Source organism: Salvelinus fontinalis, chromosome 24, assembly GCF_029448725.1.
Source record: "Salvelinus fontinalis isolate EN_2023a chromosome 24, ASM2944872v1, whole genome shotgun sequence".
Classification (NCBI taxonomy): Eukaryota; Metazoa; Chordata; class Actinopteri; order Salmoniformes; family Salmonidae; genus Salvelinus; species Salvelinus fontinalis.
Window position 1 is genome coordinate 2,038,900 of NC_074688.1, and position 27,241 is coordinate 2,066,140.

General features: G+C 41.0%; 1 protein-coding gene across 3 annotated transcripts in view; it reads left to right on the forward strand.

The window, feature by feature from the left end:
• The first annotated feature begins 1,425 nt into the window (after positions 1-1,425).
• Positions 1,426-27,241, forward strand: part of LOC129821740 (AP-2 complex subunit mu-like) — a 48,710-nt gene continuing 22,894 nt past the window's right edge. For 2 of the 3 annotated variants that reach the window (XM_055879355.1, XM_055879357.1), the window contains exons 1-6: positions 1,426-1,551; positions 11,458-11,570; positions 19,687-19,864; positions 19,947-20,034; positions 22,214-22,296; positions 27,091-27,226. In XM_055879355.1, coding sequence (XP_055735330.1) covers positions 11,497-11,570; positions 19,687-19,864; positions 19,947-20,034; positions 22,214-22,296; positions 27,091-27,226 — 559 coding nt within the window. In that variant the 5' untranslated portion in view covers positions 1,426-1,551; positions 11,458-11,496. The other variant, XM_055879356.1, reaches the window with a different exon arrangement.

The following is a 27,241-nucleotide window of genomic DNA, read 5'->3' on the forward strand; positions in this document are numbered from 1 at the left end:
GCAATAACAGCACTTGTAGTTGACCGGGGCAGCTTTAGCAAGGCAGAAATTTGACGGACTGACTTCTTGGAAAGGTGGCATCCTATGATGGTGCCACGTTGAAAATCACTGAGCTCTTCAGTAAGGCCATTCTACAGACAATGTTTGTCCATGGAGATTGAATGGCTGTCTGCTCGATTTTATACAACTGTCAGCAACGGGTGTGCCTGAAATAGCCAAATCCACAAATTTGAAGGTGTGTCCACATATTTTTGTATATATAGTGTACTTTAACTTTTGCATTTAAGACTGCCAAGCTGTCCTCAACTGGGGGAACCTCTGTCCGGGACAACGTCCTCAGGATTATGGAGCGGTGTGTTTATAAAAAGTTGTTTGAATATTACAACATGTATTAGGATAAAGCAAAACTTCCCCATTTAAAAATGGTCATTATCCAAATACTGTCTAATTTTGATATCCTCTTTCTTTCAGATTGATTACCAATGAATTAATGTCCCACTTCAATATGAAGGGACAGAGAAGCAAACATGTCTTTGCTACCACTTTTAGTAGATTCTGACTGTTGAAGATATTTTACTGTGCGTTACTGTTCTGTCGTGTCCTGCATGCCCACATTATACCAATCCTTAATTTAATTTGTTATCTTTTTATGCTTACAGTTACTGTCATGAAAAGTCCGAAAATTCAGGAGATTAATGTGTTGCAGGCCTTCTGGAAAGTCCTAAAATATTCCCCTGACTGGCATGGTGGAGATGGACGCGAAGGATGTATATAAGCAAGTTGAAAGCAAATCTAAGAAGCTGTAGATATGTTCTATGTGCGCTTTTTCTATGCTCCCCGTTCTTAAATTTCAGTTTTGTGTCTTTTACTTTCGGTTTTGCACACCAGTTTCAAAAAGCTGAAAATACAATATTTTTGGTTATGGAAAATTTCACAGCGGTTTAAATGGTACAAAGATTCTCTACACAATGACTGATTGTTTTGTCATATAAACTGAAATTAGGCTAACTATTAGAATTTGAACAACCAGGAAATGGCGGAGCAATTTCTGCACATTGCATCTTTAACTATGACCAGTAGGCTTCCTAATATAGCACATAATATAGTGGTCAGAATTATGACCATCTGGTCAGATAGAGGTCACAATTATGACCAACTGGTGGTATGGTGTTCAGGAAAAAACGTAATATTCCGGTCAGTAAAAATAGGTTAAAAAGAACATAAAAATACCTCATACATCTTTTCAAACAGTTTTGCAAATTGGGCCGGATTAAAAATTGTACATAATACCCTTTTTAAATAGTGTGGTTTATTCCTCCAAAATAAATCTAAAAGTGTAATGTCTACTACTTTTATTGTTGCTTGGGGAACATCCAATGCCATTACAGTACATGCTAGTCTTGATAAAGCAATACGACCGTTGAAATATATAAATCCAGCAGGGCTAGTAGTTGTGGGTGCTTTCACTGCCCTATAACCTGCTTCATTGTCAATTGACAGTGAGTCTCTTTGGAGCTAGGAGCGGTCGACATCTTGAATTGGAGTAAGAAAGTGAGTGAAATAAAAACCTTGATCTTAACCATCCTGTTTCAAAATTAGTGCCTTTAGGACACGTAGTTGCGGCTTTTCGGGTAAATTGGCCTGTACAGCTTCAGGTGAGTGCGAGGGAGACGGGTGAGAACAGGAGCAATGCAGTAAAAATCGTGACAATGGTAGCTTGCTAGCTAATCAGCCACATTTCGCATGCTAGTGTAACCGGTGCTGATACACTAGCAAGTTGATTTTAAAAGACAATTTGGAACCAAGAACTGTGTTGTGTGATGTTGAAAAAACGGTATAGTTATGGGAATACACAATAGAACAGAATACCCTAACGGCGATGGCTACAAAATGTATAGCTAGTTCGTTATCGGTGACAGATAACGTTAGCTAGCTACAGTAGCTAGTTTTCCGGTCAGGCAGACATCTAGCAGTACAGTAGTACTAGTAGAGGTTAGCTAGATAGCTAATTTCAAAACCTCTTACGTTAGCTGACATTAGCGAGCTAGGTACCTTGGTTTGCTGCATCCCCATGCAAATCGATGTAATTACGACATTATAACTCGTATTTCATGTATCTGCCCCCTTGCTACTGATGCTGTTCACAGGCCATTGCAATCTCAAGTTGTCAAAATAGACACACTACCAAATGCGTTCAGAGTTGTTATGAAGGTTAACTGGCTAATATTAGCTGCTAGACTATTCTAGAACGCTGAAGACATGTTGATGTATGGAATTAGTAATTCAATAGGATCTCAGTGTTGATCCCGCTGGTTCTCCAGTCTTTGAATGGATGGATCCTCAAATAAAATTGTATTTGTCACATGCGCCGAATACAACAGTTTACTTACGAGGACTTTGCCAACAATGCAGTTAAAAGGGAAGAAAATGTGCTAATTATACTGAAAAAAATGTATAAACGCAACCATTTCAAAGATTTCCCTGTTACAGTTCATCGAAGGAAATCAGTCAATTAAAATGAATTCATAAGGCCCTAATGTATAGATTTCACATGACTGGTACCGGAGCTCCAAGTCTAGGTCCAAGAGGCTTCTAAACAGCTTCTACCCCCAAACCATAAGACTACTGAACATCTAATCAAATGGCTACCCAGATTATTTGCAGTTTCTACCCCCCCCCCCCCCCCCCCCCCTTTACGCTGCTGCTACTCTCTGTTATTATGTATGCATAGTCACTTTAATAACTCTACCTACATGTACATATTACCTCAATTACCCTGACCATTGACTCTGTACCGGGACCCCCTGTATATAGCCTTGCTATTGTTATTTTACTGTAGCTATACTTTTATTTCATTTTTTTAAACTGCATTGTTGGTTAAGGGCTTGTAAGTAAGCATTTCACTGTAAGGTTGTATTCAGCGCATGTGACAAATACAATTTGATTTGATTTGGGAATACAGATTTGCATTTGTGGACCAAAAAATTTGCCTCATGCATTGCGACTATGGAGCGAGATAGCTGCCAAAAGGTTGAATGTACATATCATTAGGATCGTAAGAAAATCCATACGTAAATTGTTAGGATCGTAAGAAAAGCCATGCTCGAAACTTGAAACGTAAATGATAAATTAGATCTGTAAACGTACGTAAACGTAAACCCTATGTTACGACTATGAATTAGCATTTACAAATTCATTCCTTGCTTTACATTTATTTTTTTATATATATATTTTTCAATTATTCAACAACAGAACAATACAACACAGCAAGAGTAAATACTATGACAAAAAGTAAATCACACCTCCCCATCCCCCAAAATAACTTAAAACAATGAAAAATTACAAAATACAAATAATAAATGAGTTAAATTAGAATAGTAATAATACAAATGACTAAATAAGACAAATGACAAGGGATACCAACATATACACTAAGCAATACAAACAGTACATTACAGAGAGACAAAAGCTACATCGATCTACAAGCTCACCTCCACCAACCTCAATGGAAGTGTTTTCATAGAGTCCAGTAATGGTTGCCATATTTTCACAAAGTGGTTGAATTTATTTCTTAAAGCATAGGTAATCTCCATAGGAACACACTTATTTATTTCAGAGAGCCATCTTGTAATTGGGAGAGGGGAATCCGATTTCCATGTCAATGCAACGCATTTTCTTGCAGTGGCAAGGGCGATTTTCTGTAAATTTGATTTTGAAGTTATTCTTCAAATTCACATTTGTGAAGTTACCCAGAAGACATATTTCAGGGTCAAGTGGCAAGGGACCTCCATAATAAAGGGAGAAGGGAGGTCCCTTCTGGTCCCTTCTGGCATGATGTCACAAACAATATGCCAGAAGGCTTGTAATTTAGTACACTGCCAAGTAGAATGCAAAAATGTGCCTTCTGTTGTTCCACATCTAAAACACATTTCTGATATTTCTGGGTTATATCTATCGAACCTCTGAGCTGTCAGATAGAGTTGGTGGAGGAAGTTGTAATGTATAAGTATATATCTAGAGTAGAGGTCAACCGATTATGATTTTTCAACACCGATACCGATTATTGGAGAACAAAAAAAGCCAATACCGATTAATTGGACGATTTTTATAAATATATTTGTAATAATGACAATTACAACAATACTGAATGAACTATTTTATTTTAACTTAATTTTATCCATAAATAAAATCAATTTAGTCTCAAATAAATAATGAAACATGTTCAATTTGGTTAAAATAATGCAAAAACACAGTGTTGGAGAAGAAAGTAAAAGTGGAATAAATGCCATGTAAAAAAACTAACGTTTAAGTTCCTTGCTCAGAACATGAGAACATATGAAAGCTGGTGGTTCCTTTTAACATGAGTCTTCAACATTCCCAGTTAAGAAGTTTAGGTTGTAGTTATTATAGGAATTATAGGACTATTTCTCTCTATACCATTTGTATTTCATATACACCTTTGACTATTGGATGTTCTTATAGGCACTATAGTATTGCCAGCCTAATCTCGGGAGTTGATAGGCTTGGAGTCATAAACAGCGCTGTGCTTCAAGCATTGCGAAGAGCTGCTGGCAAACGCAGGAATGTGCTGTTTGAATGAATGCTTACGAGCCTGCTGCCTACCACCGCTCAGTCAGACTATCAAATATCAAATCATAGACCTAATTATAATATAATAAACACACAGAAATACGAGCCTTAGGTCATTAATATGGTCATATCCGGAAACTATCATTTCGAAAACAAAACGTTTATTCTTTCAGTGAAATACGGAACCGTTCCGTATTTTATCGAACGGGTGGCAACTATTGCTGTAACATTGCACAACCTTCAATGTTATGTCATAATTATGTAAAATTCTGGCAAATTAATTACTGTCTTTGTTAGCAACAAATGGTCTTCACACAGTTTGCAACGAGCCAGGCGGCCCAAACTGCTGCTTAGACCCTGACACGAATGCGCTTTTGTTAAATCATCACCCGTTTGGTGAAGTAGGCTGTGATTCGATGATAAATTAACAGGCACCCCATTGATTATATGAAACGCAGGACAAGCTAGTTAAACTAGTAACATAATCCCTACACATGGTTGAAGATATTAAGATTGATTGTTTTTTATATGATACGTTTAATGCTAGCTAGCAACTTACCTTGGCTCCTTGCTGCACTCGTGTAACAGGTGGTCAGCCTGCCACGCAGTCTCCTCGTGGATTGCAACGTAATCGGCCATAATCGGCAATTACCGATTGTTATGAAAACGTGAAAATCAGCCCTAATTAATCGACCCGGCCATGGTCGACCTCTAATCTAGAGTTGATGGTCGCTGACACGCTATCTTGGCATAGGTCCGACCATAGACCCTCATCAATTGTAGTATTCAAATCGGATTCCCATCGTCCTCTCGACTTATTTACATCTGGTTTTGGGCATTGTTGCATTAGCAATGAGTACACTGGATATGAATCTACATGTGTCATTGTTATCATGGAGTAGTTGTTCAATACCTGATAGATTTGGTAAAGTCATATCTCCAAAAGTGCATCTGAGAAAGGTTTAACTGTAAATACTAAAATAAATGATAATTGGATAACTGGTATTTTTCTTTTTGTTGCTCAAATGACATAAGTACCCCATCTATATAACAATGTTCTAAATGCGGTATTCCCTTCTCATGTCACTGTTGAAAAATGTTCCTATCCAAGATCATTGGCAGAAGTCTGTTTTGCCACAGGGGTGTTTTGGGTGACAAGTCTTGTTTCAGACCAAATAACTTACGCATTTCATACCAAGATCTTACTAAATTGATGGTACAGGTATTGCTTGTTTTTGCTGATATAGTCTTGGGGTTCCACTTGTAGATAATATTACTCCCAACCTCTTCATTAAGAGCACAGATTTCCATCTGAGTCCAAGAAGGGGCTGGTTGAGTTTCAAATACGAATGAAATTAATATTATTTGCGCTGCCCAGTAATACATCTTGAAATTTGGTAGGCAGAGACCTCCTAGACTATAATCCCACGTTAATTTGTCCAGGCTCACCCTTGGCGTTTTACGGTTCCGTACAAATTGTCTTATGGTCTTGTTAAAGAACTTAAAGAAACTCTCGGTTAGGGTTATTCGTAAAGATAAAAATAGGTACATCATCTTAGGCAGAACGTTCATCTTAATACAGCTAATTCTCCCAAATAATGTGAGGCAGATCTATCCATCTATTCAAGTCATTCACCACTTTCTGAACCAAGACAGAGTAGTTAAGTCATTATCAACTGTGATTCCTAGATATTTGAACCCCTGTGGCGACCATCTGAACGGACCCGTTCGTTCACAGATGCTATAGTCAAAGCGAGTCAGTGGAAGTATTACACTTTTGTCCATGTTGACTTTGTAACCTGATATAGAGCTGTATGTACCCAAAAGCGTCTGTAGTTTTGAGAGAGATCCGGTCGGGTCAGAGAGGAACAAAATAATGTTGTCTGCGAACAATGAGATCTTATGCGTTATTTGGCCCACCAGAAAACCCTTTATGCCAGGATTTGTTCTTATGGCCTCCGCCAGGGGTTCTGTGGCTAGCACAAAAAGGAGTGGGGAAAGTGAACTGCCCTGTCTACTACCTCTAAAGAGTGGGAATGTGGCTGACATCATGCCATTAATTGTGATCTTGGCTTGCAGGTTTATAGTATAACGTTTTAACCCAGTTGACAAACGAAGGACCAAGGTTAAAGTTGAATAGGTATGGCCACTCCAGCCTATCAAAGGCATTTTCAGCATCTAGAGATACTGCTATACTAGGATCTCTCCTCACACTGGCCATGTGAATTACGTTGAATAACCTGCGCAAATTATTGGTGGAGGATATTTTCTGTATAAAGCCTGTTCGATCGGTGTTAATCAGGTTTGGAAAATATTGTCCTAATCTATTAGCCATCACCTTAGAAATCTATTTATTGTCGGCATTGAGGAGCGAGATCGGCCTATAGGAAGAACATTGTAACTGTTATAATAGCCGTGGAAAAGGAGTCCGGTAGACTCTGCGTCTCAGCAGCTAAATTTAGAACATCCATCAAGAGAGGAATAAGCAAATCCTTAAACTCCTTATAAAACTCTGGGGGAAAGCCATCGTCTCCTGGTGATTTGCTGGATTGTAGAGAGGAAATTGCCTTTTCGATTTCTGTTTTTGTAAAGGGGCGATCTAGTTCTTTTTGGTCTTCCTGTGTGAGGAGTGGTAGTTCAATAGTTGTATCATTGCTGGTTCTGTTCCACCAGAAGTGTATAACTTAGAATAGTATTGTTTAAATGAATCATTCATCTCTTCCGGGTTGTGAGACACTTGACCGTTCTGTGTTTCAATAGAGTTGATGGTTCTCGAATTCTCCTCAGCTTTTATCTGCAAAGGCCAAGACTTTGTGTGTCAAGTTCCCCAATTCATACTATCTTTGCCTAGTTCTAAGAATAGTCTTTTCAGTTTTGTAAGTAGTTAGGGTATTATATTTTCGTTTTTTATTCACCAACGTATGTTTCTTTAGAGCCAGATTGTTGGTGTTCTTTTTGTAGTAATAGGATTTAATTCTCTAATTCATTCAACTCAGTAGTGCATTTTTAAGACCTTTGGTATAAGAAATGATTTGACCCTTTAATGGCCTTTAATGTATCCCAGAGTACAAAACTATCGGGAGAGGACGGACAGTTTGTTTCACAGAAAAACTTAATTTGGTATGTGATAAATTGACAAAATTCTGTCTGTTTCAAAAGAGTTGGATTTTGGCACCATCTATAAGTCCCTTGAACTCCATCTGGCATCCAAACAGAAAGTGTGAGGGGAGAATTATCTGAGATAGTTCTAGATAAATACTCAGTTTCTAGAACTCTATGGGTTACCTGTGCTGATAGGAGAAAATAATCAATCTGGGTAAGAGAGTTATGCGGGCAGGAGTAGAATAAGTAATCCTTATTTTATGGGTGGAGCTGTCTCCATATGTCTTTCAAATCTAAGTCTTTCATAAATGATAGAGTGCATTTGGCTGACTTAGTCATTGAGGTTGTTTTAGTTGAGGATCTATCCAGAATTGTATCCAGACAAAAATTAAATTTGCCCCCAACTAAATGTGTTCCCTGCAATACTGCTACCTTGAGGAATATATACATTTATTTACATTGACTGATTTCCTTATAAACTGTAACTCAGTAAAGTCGTTCATGTTTTTGATCAGTATACATTCAACTTGTTGGTGTTTCCTTATTTACAATATCTTAGTTAACTCACTTTATGTGAGGGATCGGTGAAACTCAGCCTAAAGTGTCCCCACTTGTGCTGATGAATAGCTAGTTTTTGCGGTGGCACAGCTGGGTCAGAAGCTTCAGGTGGGCAGTCATGTGTGTTTGCGAGGCAGACGTCCTGTGTTCGAGCCGAATTGAGCGTAAGTGATACTCTAAGCAAGCAGCGTGACATACTGTACATAATGTCATACCAGTCATACATACAGTTGATGTTGGAAGTTTACATACACCTTAGCCAAATACATTTAAACTCAGTTTTTGACAATTCCTGACATTTAATCCTAGTAAAAATGCCCTGTCTTAGGTCAGTTAAGATCACCACTTTATTTTAAGAATGTGAAATGTCAGAATAATTGTAGAGAGAATGATTTATTTCAGCGTTTATTTATTTCATCACATTCCCAGTGGGTCAGAAGTTTACATACACTCAATTAGTATTTGGTAGCATTGCCTTTAAATTGTTTAACTTGGGTCAAACGTTTCGGGTAGCCTTCCACAAGCTTCACACAATAAGTTGGGGGCAATTTTGGCCCATTCCTCCTGACAGAGCTGGTGTAACTGAGTCAGGTTTGTAGGCCTACTTGCTCGCACACACTTTATCAGTTCTGCCCACAATCTATAGGATTGAGGTCAGGGATTTGTGATGGCCACTCCAATACCTTTACTTTGTTGTCCTTAAGCCATTTTGCCACCACTTTGGAAGTATGCTTGGGGTTATTGTCCATTTGGAAGACCAATTTACGGCAAGCTTCAACTTCCTGACTGATGTCTTGAGATGTTGCTTCAATATATACACATACTTTTCCTACCTCATGATGCCATCTATTTTGTGAAGTGCACCAGTCCCTCCTGCGGCAAAGCACCCCTACAACATGATGCTGCCACACCCGTGCTTCACGGTTGGGATGGTGTTCCTCGGCTTGCAAGCCTCCCCCTTTTTCCTCCAAACATAACGATGGTCATTAAGGCCAAACAGTTGTATTTTTGTTTCCTCAGACCAGAGGACATATCTCCAAAAAGTACGATCTTTGTCCCCATGTGCAGTTGCAAACCGTAGTCTGGCTTTTTTATGGCGATTTTGGAGCAGTGGCTTTTTCAATAATGATTGGCCTTTCAGGTTATGTCGATATAGGGCTCGTTTTACTGTGGATATAGACACTTTTGTATCTGTTTCCTCCAGCCTCTTCACAAGGTCCTTTGCTGTTGTTCTGGGATTGATTTGCACTTTTCGCACCAAAATACGTTCATCTCCAGGAGACGGAACGCGTCTCCTTCCTGAGCGGTATGATGGCAGCGTGGTCCCACGGTGTTATTACTTGCGTACTATTGTTTGTACAGATGAACGTAGTTCCTTCAGGCGTTTGGAAATTTCTCCCAAGGATGAACCAGACTTGTGGAGATGTGCAAATATTTTTCTGAAGTCTTGGTTGATTTCTTTTGATTTTCCCATGGTGTCAAGCAAAGAGGCACTGAGTTTGAAGGTAGGCCTTGAAATACATCCACAGGTAGACCACCAATTAACTCAAATGATGTCATTTAGCCTAACTTAAATTTTCTGGAATTTTACAAGCTCTTTAAAGGCACAGTCAACTTAGTGTATGTAAACTTCTGACCCACTGGAATTGTGATACAGTGAATTATAAGTGAAATAATCTGTCTGTAAACAATTGTTGGAAAAATTACTTGTGTCAAGCACAAAGTAGATGTCCTAACCAACTTGCCAAAACTATAGTTTGTTTACAAGACATTTGTGGAGTGGTTGAAAAACAAGTTTTAATGACTCCAAACTAAGTGTATGTAAACTTCCGATTTCAACTGTGTGTACCAGCTCTTTACGCAAACGTATCTGTTTGACTGTGCTTGTCTGGCTTTCCACGTGCCAACTGTTTCACTATAATTGTTGCCCTTCTTTAGGGAAGCAGAAGCGGACGGCCCACCCTGGTTGTCATCTTACGGTCTTTGCAGACTGTATGTCGGATTCAGGCTTTTATGATTCCCACATCACACGCGATGTCACCAAGTATGCATCTTAGAAATAGTTTTCACATATAAACAAACGTTATGCCTGAACTCAGAATCAGATAGGCTTCCCCCAAATAACACGGTAGAATGTTTAAGAAGAAAATAAGTTTAAACCCATCAGGTAGCCTGATTTCAGGTGTGTCGTGTAAACAACATTATTAGGGACATCGTTCTTCTTGCACAGCGTGTAGGCTAAGCGTTTAAACCAAACTTTTATATTCATCTGACTATTCACAATAAACATATTATTGTGTGCATACTCTGTGCCGGCCATGTTCCTATTGGTTAGTCACCGGGATCTGACACTGCTAGAACTTTGTCACAGCCTACGACCACACGTAGCGGTACTTAATCGGCAGACATTGAAGCGGTCACACTGACCTTGGAGTGAGAGAGACATAAGGTCAGATCTTGTGGAACACACACACACATTCACACACACTAGGCTATTGCGCTGACTTGCATATGTCAACTCTATCCGTCTGGCTTCATGATGTTTGAATAGATGTAAGGGTCAAATGAGTTCTCTGTAAGCTTTTGGATTTGTCCTGAATAGACTGAGAGGTAGAGAGGTGAAGGGGGTGGGGTGGGTCCTTCAATCTGAGCCGAATTCAGTTCAATCATGGCATGAATTGGAAATGTGCTTCCTATGGCACCTGAAAGTCGAATGAAATTGTAGACGTGTTTTTCATCCATTAACAAATTAGCCTAGATGACATCGCTCCTCTAGGGTTGTGTTCATTAGAGCGCGTATTTTCTTATTGGGGGTTTAGGTAGGACCCATCCTGCTTTCTTCATTTTGGGGCCTAATGAACACCTTGATTCCCCTCCTGTTTTCTGTGTGTTAGCTATAGGAGCAGTAATCTGGTCTAGGCCTATTTAATTTGTCTTCCTGAGGAGTGGGAAGGAAGAGGATTAGTTAATCCAGGCCTTTTCTTGTTGTGGATCATGTACTTTTGTTAAACTACTCCTTTCCTGCCTAGTAGTATCTAGAGATGGATGTAGTAGTCTCTCTCTGCCTCTTCAGGCAGATATATGATTTCTTTCGGAATTCCTCCTGACCCAAGAAGACGTTTCTTCAAGAAGCCTTTTTCCCCCTCTGATTTTGTATTGTTGTGCAGACTGCTGATCACTTCCCTACTCTCTCTCTCCCCCATGCAGTCACTCCTCGTGGCCTGTTATGACTGAGAGGCTGCCATCATGATTGGAGGATTGTTCATCTACAACCACAAGGGGGAGGTGCTGATCTCCCGCGTCTACCGTGATGACATAGGGTGAGTCCACAGAGTAGTGTTGCATGGTATACCGAAACGTCAGTCATTTTTCCATTAAAAAAATGAAACGGTTCGGTACTGACATTTTTGTTACGTTCTGTACTTCTGTCAAATGTCTCACGTGATTGAGAGGATCAATTCTGTCGATCAGCGCATCCCCTTTATAGCGTGAAGAGCAAAGTGCATGCTCCACTTAGTCATTCATTGCGACGTTGTCTGGGCGGCATTGTTAGCTCCCCACTAATGTTGCACAAACACTTGAATAATGCAAAACATGTAGAAATGTTGAGACTGTTAATTACTGTTCGCAAAACAATGTCCATACAGATTATAACAGTAGCTTTCTGCATTAATTGTGGGCTTACTTTCCTTGTTAGCTTACATCTGAATTCACTATCCTAGTACCCAAAAAATACTGATTTCAAAGCTATTTGTCATCAAAAAATTTATAAATGAACTTAGTCTCCCTTGCCACCAAAAACTCGTTCATTTCATTGTCTCCCTCGCCTCCGTCGGATTTCTACTAGATTTCATAACCACATTCTGCCTTGCGAATGACGTCTTTACTTTGTTCGAGACCGTGCACACTTTTATAAAAGAGATTGCTTCTTCTATGCAAATGTTTTTGATCAGTACAATAAAATAATATGTTCTCCTAGCAGTTGACAGTAAAATAAGTCCTTAATGGCAGTGAATATTTCTCATCTGTAGCCCCATGAAACCGTCTAATACAACCTCAATAACTCAATGCATGCACACACTCCTATTGAATAATAAGCATTTACCTGTATTGTGAATAGACCTAGGCAACATCTTGATTTACCCAGTTTATCAATAGATTTACCCTATCACCGTTGTTATTTTAGTAGTTTGATTGGTCAAAACATATTCAAATTGATTGTATGATTTGTATAATTGATTAATTAATGCATACAGTGACTTCAGAAATTAGTTACAGCGTGAATTTAAAATGAATTACATTTAGATTTAGTGTCACTGATTGTGTCATTTTGTGTCACTACACACAATACCCCATAATGTCAAAGTGAAATTATGTTTTTAGAAATTTGTACAAATTAATAAAAATGAAAAGCTGAAATGTCTTGTCAATAAGTATTCAACTCCTTTGTTATGGCAAGCCTAAATACGTTCAGGAGTTAAAATGTGCTTATCAAGTCACATAATAAGTTTGCATGGATTTAATAATACTGTTTAACATAACATTGAATGACTACCTCATCTCTGTAACCCACACATATGTAAGGTCCCTCAGTCTAGCAGTGCATTTCAACCACAAAGACCAGGGAGGTTTTCCAATGCCTCGCAAAGAGGGGGACCTATTGGTAGATGGGTAAAAATAAATCAATGTGTAGTTTACTAAGACAATGGTTTGACGGTGAAGTGGACATAATCGGTCTTCACATCCTGAAGGAAAGAAATGATCTCACTACAATACATGTTAATAGACAGTTAGCAAAAATAGACAAGATCTTGCTACCATTGACAGGAAAATACCTGTCCATTTGTGGAAAGATCGCCTTTATTAACTCTTTAGTCATATCCCAGTTTACTCACTGTATTTGTTTATGGCCCTGCCTCACAACTTGTTTCTTAAATTATATGAGCAAAAAATATACAATTTTATTTGGAATGGCAAGCCAGACAAAATTTAACGGGCCTATTTATATAATGAATATGAATTCGGAGGGCAGAAATGATTAAATATTAAAGCATTCGACCTCTCACTAAAGGCTTCAGTCATACAAAAGTTATACTTAAATACGAACTGGTTTTCTAGTAGTTTAGTAAGAAAGGCTCACCCCGTGTTCAAGAATGGCCTTTTTCCCTTTTTTCAGATTACAAACTCTAACTTTCGGTTATTTGAAATGAAGTCATCTCAAAAAATATCATTATTTTTAAAACAAGCCATAGAACGTTGGTTTTAATCCCAGTTAAAATGTACTAATTGATGAAAAAATATATATATATACTTTGTAGGTTTCATTTTTGTAAATTATATCATGAATAGGACTGGTGAAGTTGTCACACATGCAGCTAATTAAAATATATGGAAATGTCTGCTCTACCCAAAATTACAACAAACTAATTGCAGCATTACAGCAAAAATAGAAGAGGCAAGTGGAAGGAGGAGAACGTAAGGAACTGTCGGCCCTGCATTAAAGACCAAAATTGGTTAAAGATAATTGTGATAAATAAAAAAGTATACCAGTTTGACAGATGTGCCATACAGATTGGAAAATAGTTGGGAAGAGATTTTCAGGGCACATGGTTTATGAACAGCACCTGATTCAGAATCATTAGATCATTTGGTCGCAGGTTCAAGAATGGCTGAAGGATTGCCACATTTACCCTGAGTTAACTGCAAATAGCACTACTGGGTGATCTGAAAAGTCATAGTCAATCAATCATTTGATATGTATAAGCTGGAAGTAGAAGCCTAAGTGGTGTTGTCCATCAGTTTACTCCAATAGGGGAGGGGTGGTATTGTTATGGGAAAATAATAAAGGAAAATACACTACATAACCAAAAGTATGTGGACACCTGCTCATCATACATCTCATTCAAAACTCATGTTCATTAATATTAATTTGCTATTATAACAGCCTCCACTCTTCTGAGAAGGCTTTCTCAGAAGAGGCTTTCTCAGATGTTGGAACATTGCTGCGGGGACTTGCTTCCATTCAGCAACAAGAGTATTAGTGAGGTTGGGCACTGATGTTGGGCGATTAGGCCTGGCTTGCAGTCGGCATTCCAATTCCTCCCAAAGGTGTTCAATGGAGTTGAGGTCAGGGCTCTGTGCAAGCCAGTCAAGTTCTTCCACACTAATCTCGACAAACCATTTCTTAATGGACCTCGTTTTGTGCACGGGGGGATTGTCATGCTGAAACAGGAAATGGCCTTTCCCAAACTGTTTCCACAAAGTTTAAAGCACGGAATCCTCCAGAATGTCATTGTATGCTGTAGCGTTAAGATTTCCCTTCACTGGAACTAAGGGGCCGAGACCAAACCATGAAAAACAGCCCCAGACCATTATTTCTCCTCCACCAAACTTTACAGTTGGCACTATGCATTCGGGCAGGTACTGTTTTCCTGGCATCCGCCTAACCCAGATTCGTCTGTCGGACTGCCAGGTGGTGAAGCGTGATTCTTCACTCCAGAGAACGCGTTTGCATGTCTTCAGAGTCCAATGGCGGCTAGGTTTACACCACTCCAGCCGACGCTTGGTATTGAGCATGTTGAATGTTTAAAACCATGACTAGAGACTCAACGAATACAGCAAAGAGCTGCTGTTCTTGTTTACGTTGGTATTCAGCACTGTCGAGACTGTATTGCACTGTATTCAGCACGGTGAGTCGGGTGAGAGGCAGCCTCACCGCTGCTCCTTCCTTCCCCTCAGACTGACCATCAGATGCAGACCATCAGTCCAGTAAAAAAAAATAAAAAAATATTATGCTCACTTAGCTGGGTCTCAGAAGATATACAACAAATGATCTATTACCAGTTTGATCATATACCTATATTTTTTCAATATAATTTCAAAATGGTGTAATCTTTATTTAACTAGGCAAGTCAGTTAAGAAGAAATTCTTATTTACAATGACGGCCTACCCCAGCCAAACCCGGACGATGCTAGGCCAATTGTGCGCCGCCCTATGGGACTCCCAATCACGGCCGGATGTGGTACAGCCTTTAGTTTTATTAGTTTTTAATTTCCTAAAACAATAATTATCCACCTCACGGTTCAGCTGTCGGAGATTTGAGCACTGAATGCATCCGGGCATTGCATGCATAAGCCTATAGGCTTTGGCGTCCACTGTACAATATGAATAAAAAAATATATATATATGAAGAGAAGCCTAAGCCTAGACCCAGAGAGTTAGATATATGCTGGCGGCATGCTACGACACCAACATGCATTTTAATGAGTGAGCTGGACATGAGATGAGTTCAGATTGGTCTGCCATGTAGCATGCTATAACATGGGTCAGTATGTGTAAAATATCAAGTAGTAGAACTACATAAGTGTTGCTCTCCACTTTCTGGAGAACCGAGTTTTGAAATCAGGGGAATTAGAGCATGATAGCTAAGGAGATGGCGTTTGATTGCAAATATGCAGACAGAGTCGAAAAGAGAACACAGCAGGCTATTGTATGAAACACCTGTCTCCGGATTACATCTTCAAACTAAGGGCAACCGTGGCATTCGTGACAGAGAGGGAGAAGCGTCGATCCATGTAAGATAGTCTAGCATGCTACATTTTCAGATGTTACATGTTTCTAATTTTGTCAGAATGTAATTTTCATTTCAAGTTAAAGAGTACCGTTAGCTAGCTAGCTAACGTTAGCTGGCTGGCTCGCTAGCTAACGTTACGTGTATGATCTGTGTAGTAATATTATTTGTATCTCAAAGCCATTTGCATTGCTAGTTATAGACTAATGTAAGCTAGCTAACATTGGACCTGGTTGGTTAGCTACCTGCAGGTTCATGCAGGTTAGTAACATTATGAGTTGGGATTATGGTTCATTGTTTAGCTAGCTAGCTACATGTCTAAACAAAAGACTCCACTATGCAAGTAACCATTTCAATCGAATATTCATGATGTCACTGCGACAACTGTCAATAGACGTAGCTGGAAAATTTGTTCAGACTATCTACTTCGATTTCAGAGCACTCTCGTCTGAGTGTGCGAGAGCACAGAATAAATGACGATTTTACGAACCCTCAATACCCGTTGAATATGGCTGGTGTAAACGTTGGCAAAAAAGCGTAATTAAATTGTTCCCAGCAGTACAGTTGCAGTCACCAACGTTCTGGATAACATAAAAACAGCCTAACCAGCTCTGCTAGGGTGAGTAATGTTCAGTGAGCTGTTCTCTCATTTGTGTCTGGAAGTAGCTAGCAAGTTAGCCAACGTTAGCCAGTTAGCTTGGATGCCTGACTGCTGTTGTTGGGTAAGAACGCTCGGAGTTTACGAACGCCCAGAGGCACACTGGCACTCTAAATTACATTTACGAACACACCTGTAGTATAAACCAGCCTTTAGTCTTGAAATCTTTGGTTGCTTAGTACATGGCCTCACATGTGAATCCTTAAAGAGATGGTTGGGGCTAAACCTTAAGAGGATGTGAACGATGCTGAATGGGTGTAGACAAAGAAGAGCTCTCCAGTAGGTGTACTAAAACATAAAATTATCAACTTTCAAAGCAGAATTATTTTCCCATTGTTCCTCAACTGTAGTGTATGATATACCATTTTCTAGCTCTGAGTCTCTACTTTTATCCAATGTAAAGAACGCAATTTCAAATGTAGCTACATATGTCAAATCGAGCCGGTCTGTCAAAATTAAAGGTAAAATACACTGCATTTCAAACAGTCAGCATCTAATGAATTCAGGGCGTGTGAAGTTATACCTAGGCTAAATATAAGCCTTCCACAACCATAAGACCCAATAATTTAATAATTTATTTTATCAAAATAGTTTTACCTGCTTTTTGTTGTTGTTGCAATAATAATAATAAAAAATAATAAAATAGCCATTTTTTGTTACAAATTTAACTAGAACCATGCATAATGCACATTGCACACAACTTCTTGTAGCATGCAATAGAAAATGAACACAGGTCTCATCAAGCCCGCGTGCTAATGATTAGCCAGCTAATCTTTATATTTCAAGGTTAGCCAACTTGGATCTATTTGCTAGCTAACAAAGTTGACCAGTTGAATTGTTATGAACACACCCTACTGTCTGTCTTCGACTGTTTGAAAAGCATGTTAGCCTGTCCACTTCCTTCAGCTGTTGAAATCAAGTGGCCTACCTTATTTCTCAGAATGAGAACGATTTGACAATTTCTTATATAATTGTGTTTTATGCTTATTGCACATTTATAAAACATAGACTACACAGCTAGTTGAACAGTTTTTGGCTAAAATACCAGCTCAATTCCGTGGTTTGCAAACTGTGCAAATTTTCCACAATCAATGTTCATTGATACTCTCGTTTCAGTAGTGTCTCCTCTGTCCTCAATTTGAGTAGTTGAGACATAAAAAAGGTATAGTTCGAAAATAACTTGTCCTCTATTACAGTAAAATAATGTCTCAATGTGTTTTGGTGTCCATATGACCGATTCTGTTTGACCAAACCTCAAATAAAACCCTTGATCTCTCAACTTTGTTGGCATGAGAGGCAAGCGGAGGGGCTTTGGTGTGTGTAAACCATAGCGGAAGAGGCGAAGCAAGAGGTTTCACTCTCGTTAAAATCTGTCCAAAATAAGGCCAATGTTTTTTTGGGGACCTAAAGCCTGCCTTCCTGCCCTTCCCGGTCAGTCTTTCTGACAACGACTCCCATTGTTAGTGCAGAGATGTGCATCTCTTCATTATATACAGATCTCTGGATACCTAGTCAGTTGCGCAACTGAATGCATTACACCGAAAAGTGTCTTCCGCATTTAACCCAACCTCTGAATCAGAGAGGTGCAGGGGGTTGCTGTTAGCAACTGCCTTGCTCAATGGCAGAACGGCAGGTTTTGCCATCTTGCTGGCTCGGGGATTTGAACAAGTGAGCTTTTAATTACTGACCCAACGCTCTTAACCGCTAGTCTATCTGCCGTACCTGGTGCACACAGCACAGAGGAGTGAAAGGGACGGGACCAAAAATACAACACGAGAACAAGCAGACATAAGCGTTCATAAAAACGAAAAAATTCCAAAACCTTGATTCTCGCAATACAGGCATTTGGAATAGTGCGCAAAAACATACATTTGAATTAATCAAATGAATTCTATATATCGTCCAGCCCTAGGCGTGTTCAGTAGGATATAGGCCCAAAACACTTATATCGGCTTTGCTTGAATTGCCCTGCCATTGCATGGCTATATGATCCCACTGGTAATAGATCAGTTGTTGTATTACTTGTCAGGCACAGCTGAGTGAGCATACATTTTAATAATTCATTTATTTTTTCTTTTACTGGGCTGATGGAGCCTGCATCTGGTGGTCAGTCTCAGTGGAGGGAGAGAGCAGCAGACTGAGGTGGCGCCTCTCAACAGCCCTCCGCTCTCCCTTTCCTCCGCTGATACTGACCGGAAAGGGACCATCTGGTGACTTGGTGAAACTCAAGTCGCACCACATTATTTCTATAGTGATTTGCTCTCTGGGCCTGCCGCGCACAGGGCAGCTAAATCGGGATGCACCTACTGCCAACAGTGCGAGATAAAAAAAGAAAAAATAGGAATGCAAGGTTTGTCGTTGTTTTTTTTTACAGAAATGTACGGTGATTGACTAGGAATGCCTTGGAGAGCGACCGGTTGGTGACTACTGATCGGCCACATTGCACAGTAGCCTGCATTTGGCCGTATCAACATTCATCTCATCTTTGTCCACTACAATTAAAAAATGTGTCCACACGGAGGACATTCCAGGCTATAGGCATATTTTTTTAGTATTTTTATTTTGCGCACAAGGAGTGAGAGAATGGTGCTGAAGCACGAAATTGGGATGCCGGCGACAATTGTATTTATTTTTAGCGGCCAAAAGCCGGCAGTTGCCAGCTAATGGAAACCCTGGTGCACCCGCCATTCGTGTCTCTCTAACCCTCTGCCCTGATGTCTCTATCCCCATCTTCATTCTCCACCTCCTTTTCCCTCTTCTGCTCCTCCTCCTCCTTGGCTTTTGTGTTTCTGTCTACCCTTTTTGCTGGTGCCATTTCTCTCCATGTCCATCATCTTGTCCATTGGATACTGTAGGAATAGGTAAGATGATGTGCTTGCTTGGCAACTGATTATCTCCTGACTGAAGTGTCTTGCCGGCATGCAAGCGGCGTTGACAACTCCCTATTAAAGCCCGTTTTCTTTTTCTCTAGGTGTAAGCTTGCCGTTTCCTCTCTTCTGTATATCTCTTGGTCTTCTATTTTTCCTCTTTCACTCTCCCCCTCTTTGACTTTCATTTATCTCATATCTTTACTTGCATAATACAGTGAAATGCCTTCAAACACTCTGTTCCTCTTCCGTGTGTGTGCGTGCCGCTCACGGTCTAGCTTTCGAACGTCTCTAACGACCCCCCCCCCCCCCCTTTTCTTTTCTGTATTTGTGTATCCAGGCGCAACGCGGTGGATGCGTTCCGCGTCAACGTGATCCACGCGCGGCAGCAGGTGCGCTCGCCGGTCACCAACATCGCCCGCACCAGCTTCTTCCACGTCAAGCGCTCCAACATCTGGCTGGCGGCGGTCACCAAGCAGAATGTCAACGCCGCCATGGTGTTCGAGTTCCTCTACAAGGTACATGGATTGGCGTTGTATGTATTGGCCGGAGCAGTCACATTTTCTGAAGTTAACTATCTGATTTGATCTGATCTTTAAGATGTGCGACGTCATGACGGCCTACTTCGGCAAGATCAGCGAGGAGAACATCAAGAACAACTTTGTGCTGATCTACGAGCTGCTGGACGGTAAAGGAAGCCTTTTCTGTTGCCGCTCTTTGAGGCTATCACTCTTTTTTCCCCCTGGCTCTTTTTTCCTCTGGAAAGAGTCGTCTTGAAAGAGTAGAGCTGATGTATCAGTCGTCTATTGTTGCTACTCTGTGTGTGTGTGTGTGTGTGTCTCTGTTAGGGATTTCTGGATAGTCGAAATACATGTTTTAAATATTATATATCTTTTTTTCACTTCAATGGGGGCTTGCTCGCGCTCTCAGGAAAGAGCCAGTGCACTCAGCTTGTTGTTTTAACAGAAGGGTGGGGAGGGTCGGAAGAGGAGCAGGGGCCTGTGTGTGATATGGAGGGAAGAACAAAAGAGGAAGTAGCCACACCAGCATGCGCCACGTTAGACAAAAGTATTACTGCGATTAGCTATCATCTCATCTGGTAGTGCCTGTCTTCACTGCGTCAAATCGATGTTAAGAAGCTAGCTACACTAGCCAGCTAAGTTAGCCAGCTTGCAACTTTGGAATACTCTCACAAGTAATCGAATACTAAATAGGTTCTGATGTTTGAATAACTGTGCCCATCCCTAGTGTATGTGTGTGTGTGTGTGTCATTTCCCCCCTCTGTTTACAACCACCTAACAAACCTTCCAGGAATTCCACACGACCGCCATGCCACATGCTGAAGTGGTTCTCTTGTGCCACAGTCAGCCTTTCTGCTGTGCTGTCGTTTTTTTAGGTTTAGACTTTTGTGACTTTTAAGTGAGAAAATCATAACCTAAAAAAAATATAGCGCCGGCAGTTGTCTACGTGTGACGGTGACAGACATTGCGTGCAGACTTGCTAATATCCACTCAAGAAATTGGTGAAATGAATATGATTGCTTTCAAACCATTTCTTTTTAAGGGATTTTCCGATTTTTTTTTTCATTGAACAGATAGTGAGATAGGATGATAGTGGGGAAAGATGGAGGCCAGTAGGCCAGATTATAACCTATGCCCACGCAGTAGACGTGTGGCAGATGCTGCGGCCTTACCTCTGAACCAGCCAGGACACGTTGGTTTTCTTCAGGTGAAGAGCGATATGCAGAACATGTTTTGAAAACATACAAGTACCACTTTCTTCTGACCTATGATGTGATGATGTTTGGGGAAGACGACTATGTGTTTATGAGACTGAAAGAGGGTAACTGTTCTAGGGCTGTCCCCGACAAAAAAAAAATCTTGGTCCACCGAAAAAGTAGTCTGTTCTTTCGACCAATCGACCAATTAAAAAAATGTAAACGTGTGTTTTTCCATATATAGACACACCCTATGTGTTTTAGGAAAATCAACTGAATGCAGTGAGCTTGTCTGATTCTTTAAGCTTACGATTTGATGAAATAAGACAAATGCCTCAATAGGGGGCCAGATATCTAGATAAGCAGAAGAGAAAAACCTGACCCAACTATTCTTCTCCCGCTCCTGCTGGCTTTCACAGATTCTGCCGTTACTCTCCTGAAGTTGCTAGTAAATAGACTACATGGCAACCTACTCGGAAACCTTTCTCATGTGTAATGCCAATTTATTTGACAATTTCTACCGATCTGCGTGCTAGTTATAGTTTTCATATGCACATTTTCAGTTTCATTTAATTTATAATAATGTCTTCATATCTCAAAATAATTTTCATGTTAATCAAAATTCTATCCAAATCTAAATGAAAATGATACAAATATTGCCATTGCCAACTATGTAAAATAGCCTACATAAAGCCAACAAATAAAAACATTTCAGCCTGTAGGTAGAAAATATTCTGATAAAAATAAATATCCTATAAATCACATTGGCTACACATGGCCTGTCTGCAACCAACTTGAAACATTGTATAAACTATTAACTTGGGTCAGGCTTCACTAGCGAACTTGCAACATTATATAAAATATTCTGGGTCCTCAGAGTTTTCAGCGCACGGACACAGCTTTAGGCTATTTGCGCAAGGGATAAGAAGCAGTGTTTGACTTGGGCATTAGCTCACCGGACCTGAGTACCGGCACCTCAAATGTTCCACTGATTGAGCTCCTGTTCCTCTTATAGAATATTTGCTCAAAAGTATTGTGGAGCTCCTGGTCAAATAACGGTTACATAAAACAAGATGGTGTTTCTTTGTGAGCCCATCTGGTGAGCTCATAGCAGAAGTGTGTGGTCTCACGGTCCCCTTGTCCGTTGTAGAGATCCTGGACTTTGGCTACCCTCAGAACTCGGAGACTGGCGCACTGAAGACCTTCATCACTCAAACGGGCATCAAGAGCCAGGTGGGAACTATGACAATTTTTTAAAGATATCTCTCATATCCAGTTTGGACTGCGTGGTAATCACACAGTAGTATACCTTTTCAGCTGTTGATGTTGGGCATGAGGGATGGCTCCAGTCAGAGCTGATGATATTGTTTAATTGGTTGTAGACTTGTGTAATGTCTTTTTCTCTCTCTCGCTTGCTCTCTCGCTCTCTTTCTTCTCTCGCTCTCTTTCTTCTCTCTCTCTCTCTCTCTCTCTCTTTTGATGTGCTCCGTGGCTGCCATTTTATCGCCTGGTTATGTCATTCTCCAGCACCATGTGAGTACTCTCACTTTTGATTGGTTGTTTAAAGGCAGACTCAACTGTTTTACATCTTGCACAGCTTGGTGACTGTCTCCTTATGGATATCAAATCAAATGTTATTTGTCACATGCGCCGAATACAACCTTACAGTGAAATGCTTACTTACAAGCCCTTATTAAAACCTCTCTGGGTTAGGGGTCCGGTGAAACTGGAGAGCGCACAATTCAAATAAATAATCATAAAAATTATGAATATTAAACATTTAAGTACATACAAGTGTTTTATATCGGTTGAAAGCTTAAATTCTTGTTAATCTAACTGCACTGTCCAATTGACAGTAGGCTTTACAGCAAAGCATGCCATGCGATTGTTTTTCCACCGGCACAGGTTTCATAAATTCACAAATAGCGATTAAATATTCACTTACTTTTTCAAAATCTTCCTCTGATTTGTCATCTAAAGGGTCCCAGCTATAACATGTAGTGTCGTTTTGTTAGATAAAATCCTTATTTTTATCCCAAAAGGTCTGTTTAGTTGGCACCATCGATTTGAGTAATCCACTCGTTCAACATGCCAAGATAAGAATCCGAAAATCTACCCCTAAACTTTGTTTCAACAAGTTAAAATACGTTTATATTAACTCCTCAGATACCCTAAAATGTAATCAAACTATAATACGGAAAGAATTATGTTCAATAGGAATCCGATTTTAGCAGGTGCGCGTTGTCTTCATGGCGCTCGCACACACAAATTTCCAAGTAGGTGTCCTTGTACTAAAACTCATTACTCTTACTCGTTTTGGAAGAAACAAGCCTGAAACCTTGAACAAAGATTACTGACACCCAGTGGAAGTCATGGGAATTGCATCCTGGGAGGATGATTTCATTATTTCCCTGTACTTTCCATTGTAAGAGCATGGGCTCTCAAAAAAATTTTTTTTTTATTTTTCTTTGGATTTTCTCCTACCATATCTATTGTGTTATAGTCTCCTACATTATTTTAACATTTCTACAAACTTCAAAGTGTTTTCTTTCCAATGGTACCAATTATATGCATATCCTGGCTTCAGGGCCTGAGTACTAGTCAGTTTACTTTGGGCACGTTAGTCAGGTGGAAATTGAGAAAAATTGACCCTAGCCTGAAGAAGTTTTAACCAACAATGCAGTTTTCAGAAAAATACAAAAAAAAGATCAATAAAAGTAACAAATAATTAAAGAACAGCAGTAAAATAACAATAGCGAGGCTATATACAGGGGGTACTGGTACAGAGTCAGTGTGCAGGGGCACCGGTTAGTCTGGGTAATTGAGGTAATATGTACACGTAGGTAGAGTTATTAAAAGTGACTATGTATACATAATAATAGTAGCAGCAGCGTAAAGGGGGGGGGGGGGGGATTGGGGGGGGCAATGCAAATAGTCTGGTTAGCCATTTGATTAGATGTTCAGGAGTCTTATGGCTTGGAGGTAGAAGCTGTTTAGAAGCCTCTTGAACCTAGACACTGGTACCGCTTGCCGTGCGGTAGCAGATAGAACAGTCTATGACTAGGGTGGCTGGAGTTTTTGACAATTGCCATACCAGGCAGTGATGCTCTCAACCTGCTCCACTACAGCCCCGTCAATGAGAATGGCGGCGTGTTCGGTCCTCCTTTTTCGGTAGTCCACAATCATCTTCTTTGTCTTGATCACGTTGAGGGAGAGGTTGTTGTCCTGGCACCACACGGCCAGGTCTCTGACCTCCTCCCTATAGGCTGTCTTGTCGTTAAGGGAGAGGTTGTTGTCCTGGCACCACACGGCCAGGTCTCTGACCTCCTCCCTGTAGGCTGTCTTGTCGTTAAGGGAGAGGTTGTTGTCCTGGCACCACACGGACAGGTCTCTGACCTCCTCCCTATAGGCTGTCTTGTCGTTGTCGGTGCCCCCGCACACTGACTGTTGTGTCATCGGCAAACTTAATGATGGCGTTGGAGTCATGAGTGAACAGGGAGTACAGGAGGAGACTGAGCACGCACCCCTGAGGGGCCCCTGTGTTGAGGATCAGCATCCAGAGGGAGGTGTTTAGTCCCAGCGTCCTTAGCTTGGTGATGAGCTTTGAGGGCACTATGGTGTTGAATGCTGAGCTGTTGGATAGCATTCTCACGTTTACATTTTTTATTTATTTAACTAGGCAAGTCAGTTAAGAACAAATTCTTATTTATAATGACGGCGTACCGGGGAACAGTGGGTTAACTGCCTTGTTCAGGTGCAGAACAACATATTTGTACGTTGTCAGCTCAGGGATTCGATCCTGCAACCTTTCAGTTACTGGCCCAACACTCTAGCCGCCGCTAGGTGTTACATAGGTGTTCCTTTTGTCCAGGTAAGAAAGGGCAGTGTGGAGTGCAATAGGGATTGCATCATCTGTGGATCTGTTGGGGCGGTATGCAAATTGGAGTGGGTCTAGGGTTTCTGGGATATTAGTGTTGATATACACTGCTCAAAAAAATAAAGGGAACACTAAAATAACACATCCTAGTGAATGAAATATTCTTATTAAATACTTTTTTCTTTACATAGTTGAATGTGCTGACATCAAAATCACACAAAAATTATCAATGGAAAACAAATTTATCAACCCATGGAGGTCTGGATTTGGAGTCACACTCAAAATTAAAGTGGAAAACCACACTAATGGCTGATCCAACTTTTAAAACAAATCAAAATGAGGCTCAGTAGTGTGTGTGGCCTCCACGTGCCTGTATGACCTCCCTACAATGCCTGGGCATGCTCCTGATGAGGTGGCGGATGGTCTCCTGAGGGATCTCCTCCCAGACCTGGACTAAAGCATCCGCCAACTCCTGGACAGTCTGTGGTGCAACGTGGCGTTGGTGGATGGAGCGAGACATGATGTCCCAGATGTGCTCAATTGGATTCAGGTCTGGGGAACGGGCGGGCCAGTCCATAGCATCAATGCCTTCCTCTTGCAGGAACTGCTGACACACTCCAGCCACATGAGGTCTAGCATTGTCTTGCATTAGGAGGAACCCAAGGCCAACCGCACCAGCATATGGTCTCACAAGGGGTCTGAGAATCTCATCTCGGTACCTAATGACAGTCAGGCTACCTCTGGCGAGCACATGGAGGGCTGTGCGGCCCCCCAAAGAAATGCCACCCAACACCATGACTGACCCACCGCCAAACCGGTCATGCTGGAGGATGTTGCAGGCAGCAGAACGTTCTCCACGGCGTCTCCAGACTCTGTCACGTCTGTCACATGTGCTCAGTGTGAACCTGCTTTCATCTATGAAAAGCACAGGGCGCCAGTGGCGAATTTGCCAATCTCGGTGTTCTCTGGCAAATGCCAAACGTCCTGCACGGTGTTGGGCTGTAAGCACAACCCCCACCTGTGGACGTCGGGCCCTCATACCACCCTCATGGAGTCTGTTTCTGACCGTTTGAGCAGACACATGCACATTTGTGGCCTGCTGGAGGTCATTTTGCAGGGCTCTGGCAGTGCTCCTCCTGCTCCTCCTTGCACAAAGGCGGAGGTATCAGTCCTGCTGCTGGGTTGTTGCCCTACTACGGCCTCCTCCACGTCTCCTGATGTACTGGCCTGTCTCCTGGTTGCGCCTCCATGCTCTGGACACTACGCTGACAGACACAGCAAACCTTCTTGCCACAGCTCGCATTGATGTGCCATCCTGGATGAGCTGCACTACCTGAGCCACTTGTGTGGGTTGTAGACTCCGTCTCATGCTACCACTAGAGTGAAAGCACTGCCAGCATTCAAAAGTGACCAAAACATCAGCCAGGAAGCATAGGAACTGAGAAGTGGTCTGTGGTCACCACCTGCAGAACCACTCCTTTATTGGGGGTGTCTTGCTAATTGCCTATCATTTCCACCTGTTGTCTATTCCATTTGCACAACAGCATGTGGAATTTATTGTCAATCGGTGTTGCTTCCTAAGTGGACAGTTTGATTTCACAGAAGTGTGATGGACTTGGAGTTACATTGTGTTGTTTAAGTGTTCCCTTTATTTTTTTGAGCAGTGTATATGTCACCAACATATTGCTAAGTCCAACTTTACATATTGAGTTATCACTACAAATTATCCTGGTGAAAATGTTTCAGGCATAACAATCTGGCATTCTCTTTTTCTCTCTCTCCTACTGTTCGTTCCTCTCTCTCTCTCCCCTATCTCTATCCATCCTTCTTTTTTCCCTCACTGTCCTTTTACTTTCTTCTCTTTCTGTCCATCCCTCTTCTCTTCCCTCCTTCTTGTCCTTTTCCTGTATCCTCTTTCTGTCAACCTTTTTTTCTCTACTCCTCTCTATCCTTTTCCTCCTGCTCTCCTCCCTGTGATTTTCTCCCTCTCCTCATTGTATTTTTATCTTTATCTCCTCTTTATCTTTATCTCCTCCTCTCCTCTTTATCTCCTCTACCTATGTCAACCACTTGTTTCTCTCCCCTCTCTGTCCCTTTCCTTTTTCTATCTCTGTCCCATCCCTCATTTTCTCCCTATCTCTGTCCACCAGTCCAAGGAGGAGCAGTCTCAGATCACCAGTCAGGTGACTGGGCAGATCGGTTGGCGTCGCGAGGGCATCAAGTACCGTCGCAACGAGCTCTTCCTGGATGTGCTGGAGAGCGTCAACCTGCTGATGTCTCCACAAGGTAATACCGATGTGT